The 8,867-nt window shown below is 45.7% G+C and overlaps 1 protein-coding gene across 1 annotated transcript in view; it reads right to left on the bottom strand.

The window, feature by feature from the left end:
- ZNF10 (zinc finger protein 10) overlaps positions 1–8,867 on the bottom strand; it is a 64,132-nt gene that overhangs the window by 29,038 nt on the left and 26,227 nt on the right. Inside the window, exon 5 of the mRNA XM_069557016.1 lies at positions 2,030–2,307. Within this exon, the coding sequence (XP_069413117.1) occupies positions 2,030–2,307 (278 nt within the window). The remainder of the gene's footprint in view (positions 1–2,029; positions 2,308–8,867) is intronic.

The following is an 8,867-nucleotide window of genomic DNA, read 5'->3' as shown; positions in this document are numbered from 1 at the left end:
TGTTTCTTGAAATTAGTTAGAGCTTCTACTTTAATTATAATATCTGTTGTTCCTCTAGATGGTATGAACAAGGCAGCTAAGTTATCGTACCATTGAAATACAGACCTTGCCCACCGCACATGTAAATACAGCAAATTTACTGGGGCTTGTTTTAAGGATGGCTTAATAATTCCACGAGCAAAGGCAAATCCTAAAGTGCAGCAGCTGACCCAACTGACTGGAAGCCAAGGCCATAAATTTGACCCGCACAGCCACTGAGTGCTGTTAGGGGCCACCCATCGGATCTCAGGGTTGTTTTTCCAGTCTGAGCCAGGCCAGCGAGCTGGTAAATCTGGGCAATAGGTGACCTGTAATAACTGTTTACATTGCTCAGAAGATAAGTATCCCATGTATTTCAATTCTTTTGGATCTACGGCATGGTCACCAAATCCAATCTTTTGTTCCCTTTGTTCCCAGCAGATAGGGGTAGGGACAATAAGCTGGCCTTTTTCTGGAGTCATCCAAAAATATTCACCCCATATCTGGTAAAACTGTTCAAAGTACCTGATGGATTGGCCCCTTTTATTGGCCATAGAGTTCTTATCTTTACTATTTTTAAAGTAAAAAGTATAGGCTTTTGTCACTTCTGTAAAGCTTGCATTTACATCAAATGTCACCTCATGGCCTTGGTCAATCTGATTAGATTTCAGTTAACACCAAGAAAGAAGTGACAGGTTGTGAGTTACCAAAGAAAGATTGTTGTTTCTTTGTTATCTCAAAAAGGAACAGAGGGGGCTAAAGTCCCCTCTGTGGAGGGGAGACACCCACCAAGGGAATCTGTTCATTACTGATAAAGGCATTGCCCCACAAATCCAACAGTTAGAAGTGTTATGGAAGTTCGCATAGGAATGTGCCATGAGATAAAAATGTTTTGTGTTGAAATTATGGTTAGTCCCAAGATGATACAGGAAAGTCCATGTAGCAGGAGTTGATAGCAGAGCTTCATTTTTTCTTTTTTTAATTTTAAGATGATCTTGATTTCATGGGGATCAGTGGGGTCCTTCTGTGCAGTCCACTCAGCATCCTCTAGGTCTGCGTGGTATGTCCTCTTCACCCTTGTGTAATGGATCCAGGGAGTGACACCTGCAATTTTAACTGCTGTAGGTGTAGTTAGAACAACAGTGTATGGACCCTTCTAGTGTGGGGCCAAAGAATCATGCTTCCAGTCCTTGGCCCACACTTGATCACTGGGCACAGATTCATGAATCTGTTCCCCAAGGGGGAATGGCACCCTTTCTTGGACAAACTTAGTTACCTGGTTTATTACCTTACTTAATTGTTCCATTTGCTGTGAAATTCCATCCCCTCTTACCTGTGGCAAGTTTGCTAATACCTGTCTTACTATGGGAGTGTGTTTCCCATAGACAATTTCATAAGGAGAATAACCGTGGGAATGCGGGGTCACTCTTAATTTGAGCAAGGCCACCGGAAGTAAGTCCATCCATGAATAATCAGTCTCTATAATCCATTTTGAAAGTGTTTCTTTAAGGGTTCAGTTAGTTCTTTCCACCATTCTGGAACTCGGGCCTATATGCTGTATGTAATTTCCATTTGACATTTAGAGCTTTATATACCTGTTGAATTAAATCAGCTACAAAAGCAGGGCCATTGTCTGATCATATACTGGGTGGGAACCTGAATCTGGGGATTATTTCCTGAGGCAGACAGCAAGCCGTTTCATTTGCTTTTTCAGTTCAGGTGGGGAAGGCCTCCACCCATCCTGAGAAGGTACATACCATGACCAGTATATAACGATCATGTTGACAGGGTTTCATCTCAGTAAAGTCCACTTCTAAATGTTCACAGGGCACAGTGTCCTTTAACTGTATTCCTGGAGAGTTCTGCTTATGTCTGGGGCAGCATTGACCTCTGAGCAAGCAGAACAGTTCTGGGATTCCATTTTACACAGGGAAGAAAGCCGTGGTATTAAGAAATATTTCCAAATTAGTTTTTCCATTTTGTCACTTCCCAAGTGGGTAGTCTGGTGTACCTGAGACACTAATGAAGTGGCTAATGCCTCGGGAACTAGCAGCCTGTGATCCAGCAGTTCCCACAAACCCTTTTCACTTTTGGTGGCCCTTTCTGTTTCAGCCAGCTGGTCTTGGGCCAGGGTATACTGTGGGAGAGTTGAAGTTAACTCGGGCATTCTCGAGAGCACAAGAGTCTTAACAGTCGCACCCCCAGCACCTCCTAATTCCTCAGCCACTTGTTTTGCGGCTTTATCTGCCAGTCGGTTTTCCCGCCATTGCGGGGTGGCCTCTTTATTCTCTGCAACCAACAGCAGGTCGTCTAGTACTATTACAGCCAGCATCTAAATCTTTCTGGGTGGAATGAGTCCAGGTCGGAAGCCGAGGCTTCCCCGGAAATGGTCGGGAATTCTTAAATCCTTGCAGGAGGCGAGTCCAAGTGAGTTGTCATTTGGTGCCCCCTGCTAGATCTTCCCATTCAAAGGCAAAAATGGGCTGAGATAGTGGAGCAATGCAGAAACAAAAAAATTGTGTCTTTTAGATCCAGGCAAGTATAGATCTTAGCACTCGGTGGGAGGAGGCTGAGCAAGGTATAGGGGTTAGAAACAGTGGGGTATAGGGTTACAGCTGCTTGTTTGACCAGTCTGAGGTCCTGCACAGGCTTGTAGTCTAGACCTCTTCCTTCTTTACAGGTAGGATTGGTGTGTTCCTGGCTGACTGGCATTCAATCAGGATGCCTGCCTGTCATAGCATATTAATATGTGGCAAGATGTCAACTCTGGCCTCCAGAGGTAGCAGGTACTGACGTTTCCTGACTGGTATGGCACTGGGTTTGAATTCTGTTACCACCAGAGCTTGATATTGGGCGAGCCCGGCGGAGGGGTGGGGTGCGGAGTATATTCTGCCCAAATCTCAGGGAATTGTCAGATCAGCTCTCTCTCTCATGATTGTTTAGCCCATCTGGTTTCAACCTCCATTCATCTTGAGGGGTTATCGGGAGGGAGAGTAAATAGGTGGTTGAGCCCACCCGGAGAGTGGGCCTGTCTTGGGGGGAAAAGGTCACTTGTGCCCCAATTTAGACAACAAGTCTCTCCCCAACAGAGGTGCTGGGCATTCAGGAATATACAGGAATTCATGAGTGACTTGATATCCTCCCATCTGGCATTTCCAGGGTAGACAAAATGGTCTGATCAGCTTTTCCCCGGTTACTCCTCCTATAGCCTTTTCTGAGAGGGGTGCCACTGGTTTGGTCACCACTGACATTTCTGTTCCAGTGTCCACCATAAAGTCAATAATTTGGTCCCCCACTTTTAGTTTTACCGTGGTTTCTTCACAAGGGACCTTGTGTCTTTGAGCCCTGGCACCCCTATTCAGTCTCTAGTCTGGCCAGCCCTATAACGGCCGATGCCAGTTCTTTTTCCCTGTTATTCTGGGGGCATTCATTTTTCCAATGACCAAAGCCCTAGCATCAGGCACATTGGTTTGGTTGCAGGGCTGTCCTGGGCTTCCTTGCAGGAAGCTTGCCAGGAGAACAACTCCGATTTAGAGGGGGTGGAGGTTTGGGGGAAGGCCCAGGGAGGGATCTTCCCAAGGTCGTGGCCACTACCATGGTCCTCTAATTGGTTCTCTTGTTATCTTCTCTCTGTTTTTTATCAGCCTCCTTTTTTGCCTCCACATCTCTGTTTCTGAATACCTTATCAGCAATCTCAATTATTTGTGAGGTGGTCATGGCTAATACTCCATTTGCCTTTTGGAGTTTGTCTGATATCAGGGTAGGCTTGAGATATAAAGGCTGTGTTGTAGCCAAACACTCCGGGGAGCAAACTCACTCAGAAGGACAACGTGTATAGTGGAGTGCAGTTTATTACCCTGGTGGGTCTGAGACAGATTTCCTGTTTAGCCAGGGACCTTGACCAACTTTTGTGAAAATCTTATATACCTTAAGTGTACATGCTCAAACCCACATCCCCAAATTCCTTAAGCCTAGCCTGGGAAATGTTAAAGAGAGATACAATCATGTTACAGTCATGATCCATAATTTAAAAGGTCAGCTGGTTATACATTGTAGTTTACATCAGGTGCCATAAAGATTACAAAAGTGATTGACTACATAGGGGATGGAATTCCAGTTGAGCTGTTTCAAATCCTGAAAGATGATGCTGTGAAAGTGCTGCACTCAATATGCCAGCAAATTTGGAAAACTCAGCAGTGGCCACAGGACTGGAAAAGGTCAGTTTTCATTCCAATCCCAAACAAAGGCAATGCCAAAGAATGCTCAAACAACCGCACAGTTGCACTCATCTCACACGCTGGTAAAGTGATGCTCAAAATTCTCCAAGCCAGGCTTCAGCAATACGTGAATTGTGAACTCCCTGACATTCAAGCTGGTTTTAGAAAAGACAGAGGAACCAGAGATCAAATTGCCAACATCCGCTGGATCATGGAAAAAGCAAGAGAGTTCCAGAAACACATCTATTTCTGCTTTATTGACTATGCCAAAGCCTTTGACTGTGTGGATCACAATAAACTGTGGAAAATTCTGAAAGAGATGGGAATACCAGACCACCTGACCTGCCTCTTGAGAAATCTGTATGCAGGTCAGGAAGCAAAAGTTAGAACTGGACATGGAACAACAGACTGGTTCCAAATAGGAAAAGGAGTGCGTCAAGGCTGTATATTGTCACCCTGTTAATTTAACTTCTATGCAGAGTACATCATGAGAAGTCCTGGGCTGGATGAAGCACAAGCTGGAATCAAGATTGCCAGGAGACATATCAGTAATCTCAGATATGCAGATGACACCACTCTTATGGCAGAAAGTGAAGAAGAACTAAAGAGCCTCTTGATGAAAGTGAAAGAGGAGAGTGAAAAAATTGGCTTAAAGCTCAACATTCAGAAAACGAAGATCATGGCATCTGGTCCTATCACTTCATGGCAAATAGGAAGGGAAACAGTGGAAACAGTGTCAGACTTTATTTTTTGAGCTCCAAAATCACTGCTGATGGTGACTGCAGCCATAAAATTAAAAGACACTTACTCCTTGGCAAGAAAGTTATGACCAACCTAGACAGCATATTAAAGAGCAGAGACATTACTTTTCCAACAAAGGTCCATATAGTCAAGGCTATGGTTTTTCCAGTGGTCATGTATGTATATGAGAATTGGACTGTGAAGAAAGCTGAGCTCCAAAGAATTGATGCTTTTGAACTATGGTGTTTTAGAAGACTCTTGAGAGTCCCTTGGACTGCAAGGAGATCTAACCAGTCCATCCTAAAGGATCAGTCCTCAGTGTTCATTGGAAGGACTGATGTTGAAGCTGAAGCTCCAATACTTTGGCCACCTGATGCGAAGAGCTGACTCATTTGAAAAGATCCTGATGCTGGGAAAGATTGAAGGCAGGAGGAGAAGGGGATGACAGAGGATGAGATGGTTGGATGGCATTACTGACCCAATGGACATGAGTTTGGGTAAACTCCGTGAGTTGGTGATGGACAGGGAGGCCTGGCATGCTGCAGTCCCTGGGGCCGCAAAGAGTTGGACATGACTGAGCGAGTGAACTGAACTGAGCTGAAAGTCTACAGGTCTCGCATGGTCTTTCATAAAATTCAGTAGGTGTTTTCAGTTTCCTTTTGGATTACTTCGATTAGGTTTTGCCATATTAACAAGTTTTTGGGCCCCCCTCTTGAGACCTTGCAAAATAGCCACCCCTTCCTTCCCTCTGTGTTATAGTCCTAATTGGACCTTTCATCAGGGGTGGCTAATTCTGCCCACCGCTCTGGGTTCGTGATACCCCCAGGGACCGTTTCTCATAGCCATTTTCTAGTCTCAGTATGGATCCTGTATCTGTCTTCAGTGCTGAAGAGCGAGAGTAGTAACTGAATTATGCTGTCTCATGTAAGACAGTGCATTGGAAAAATAGTCTCCATCAGCCTTATTATGCCTTGTGGCACCTCCGAGTATGGTGGAGTGTGTTTCTGCCAATTTAATATGTCCATAGAGGAAAACGGTTGGTAATGATAAGCTACAGGAGGTTAGTGGTAATGTCCGTCTGCTCCCTGAGCTGAGGCTGTTGAAGCTCTCTGAGGGGCATTTGTAGTGGAGCCCTTTCCCCTAGCTCCTTGGCAGAGTGTAGCCTCTGTTTAATTCCAGTGTTTCCTTCCCCCTTCCCTGTCAGTACTCACCAGGAGAGGTGGGTATATTTTAGGAGGTTCGTCTGGGGCTGAATCCTGTGGGCGTTGACTAGAGGCTCCTTTGCTGGGATTGGAGCCTGCCAAGATGGCAGCGCTGCGATCTCTGGGGGAGCTGGTGGGAGGGCAGTTGCGGGAGCATCAGCAGGCCCTGGATCGGGCAAGGTGGCCTCCGGTCCAGATTGAGCATTGGATGGCAATGCGTCATCCAGTATGGGGCAAATCGTCCCTCTCTGGATCCTGCAAAATTTCTTTTTTGTCATCAATTTTTGTACCATTAATATTTTCCCTTTCCCTTTCTGAATGTAGAGCCTTGCCCAAGGAGGAGGATCTCGAGCCAGCCATAGCTGCAAGTCAATATATGGATATTGATCAGAGTGTCCTAGCTCTCCTGTGACTACTGTATAGACTGCTTCCACTATTTTTAAGTACATGGTGCCCTCTGGTGGCCATTCCTACCCCATAGTGGGCCATTCGACCTCAGAGTATGTGAAGGTGGTTAGGCACCATCTTCACCCCATGCTGCTGCTGCTGCTGCTAAGTCACTTCAGTCGTGTCCGACTCTGTGTGACCCCATAGACGGCAGCCCACCAGGCTCCCCCGTCCCTGGGATTCTCCAGGCAAGAACACTGGAGTGGGTTGCCGTTTCCTTCTCCAATGCATGAAAGTGAAAAGTGAAAGTGAAGTCGCTCAGTCGTGTCCAACTCTTCATGACCCCATGGACTGCAGCCCACCAGGCTCCTCCATCCATGGGATTTTCCAGGCAGGAGTGCTGGAGTGGGGTGCCATTGCCTTCTCCATCTTCACCCCATAGTCTCCTCCAAAATCCCTTCTTAAAATTTTAATCATGCACTCCAACACAGTTGCTTTAGATTCACTTCCCCCCATCTTGCTTACCTTCTTGGACCTTCTTCTTCCTTTCCTTTTTGTTCTGTTTTACGAAGTTCTCTATACCCTATGTACTTCTGCTATTTCCACTCAATGAAACACTTAAATTGCCATTGGGGTGACAAGAGCCTTACCTGCCAGATCCCAGAGGGAGAAGGGGGATCCGTGTGTCTTCACCTGCTGCTTGGATGGCCGAACCAGAACACCACGTGGTCTGAGTCTATTCTGCCTTGGTGGGCTTGATCAGGTGCAGATGAAAACACAGATGGGTTAAATATCCCATATTCCAGGCCGTCTCCAGAAAAGCCAATTCATACTCACTTATGTATCCCCCTCCTTCTAGCCTGACAATTCTGAGGGGATCAAGAATTTCACAACAGATGGGACACCTCTTCAGGGGGAGCAGAATATGAGCACACAAAGACCAAGTTTCTTTCCCCCAAATCCCTTTCACAATTGCCTGGTAATAATTTACCCCAAGACAACGTGGACACCACCTTCTTTGTGACATTCACCCAAGTTTTCCCTTCAAAAGCCCTCTCACAGTCGCCTGGTAATAATTTACCTCAAGACAACGCGGACAGCATCTCCTTTATAACAATCACAGTCAGTGTCTTCCCCATTCCCTCCCAGGGGGTTGATCAGGTCCCCTCTTCCACCCTGCTGGGTGGGAACCTCCTTACTTGAGTGCTCAACTCCCCTGCTGCTGTCCACTACCCACTAACATGAAAGATCTGGGCGTCGGGAAATGGAATCTTTCCAGAAGGGTGAGGCGCCTTCCCCCGTCCAGAAGATCTGAGTCGCAAAGTCTCAAAGTAGCCCCAAATGGGACTTGTTTCCTCACAGTGAGGAGCTTCCCAGCCAATGCATGAAATGTTATAGCCAAACGCTCCAGGAAGCAAACTCAGTCAGAAGGACAGCGTGGATAGTGGAGTGCAGTTTATTATACCGGCGGGTCCGAGGCAGAGTTTCCTCCTTAGCCAAGGACCCCAACCGATTTTTGTGACAACCTTTTTTTATACCCAAAGTGTACATGTCCAAGCCCATGTCCGCAAATCCTCATCCCCAAAGTCCACTCGGGACAATATTAGTAAGAGATACAATCAGATTAAGGCCATAAATTTACATTCTAAGCCTATCTGAACGTATGGTTTAGTCTACATCAATAAGTATTATTAAGATTACATGTGGACATTGCATTCCTTCTGGCTCCGGGAGGTCTAAGTACGGGGTCTGCCTGGCCTGGTTTTTATCCACCCGGGAGGCCTGCTCGGCTGTTGGCATTTTATCTCTATGGCTTCCCAGGTTTGCATTCCAAAGTTCACTGAGAGTGTAAGATGGTGTTCCTTTTCTTTTAAAAATTGAGTCAGTACAGTTGGGGCAACCAGCTCCTTTCCTTCTTCAAATGGAAAATATTTTTTAATGAAAAACTAGGACATGTTTAATTCCTAATGTGATGTATCCAGTATGGAGGGATTAAATGTGCCTGCATAAGAAGAGGAACTGTCAGTACCATTAAGTTCTGAGAAGGGGAAAGAGGAATCTGAACACATATAGATGGATTGATGTTTTCTACCAGAATGGATACTTGTACCATTCTCTCAAAAGGAAAGGTTTTAATTACCTCTTGATTTACTTATATCTAAGAGCTGTCTTAAGAGTATCTGAGCCGTACAATACAGCTTGTTTGGTTTCTTAAGAACTACTTTCTGGCCCAGTGTGGCAGATAACTGCTAATTGCTATGTTTCCTCCTTCTCCTTTACTAACAGTAGCCTAGTTTTGCTT

Source organism: Ovis canadensis, chromosome 17 (genome assembly GCF_042477335.2).
Source record: "Ovis canadensis isolate MfBH-ARS-UI-01 breed Bighorn chromosome 17, ARS-UI_OviCan_v2, whole genome shotgun sequence".
Classification (NCBI taxonomy): Eukaryota; Metazoa; Chordata; class Mammalia; order Artiodactyla; family Bovidae; genus Ovis; species Ovis canadensis.
The sequence above is the reverse complement of the archived record's forward strand: the minus strand, read 5'-3'. Positions and strand labels throughout refer to the sequence as shown.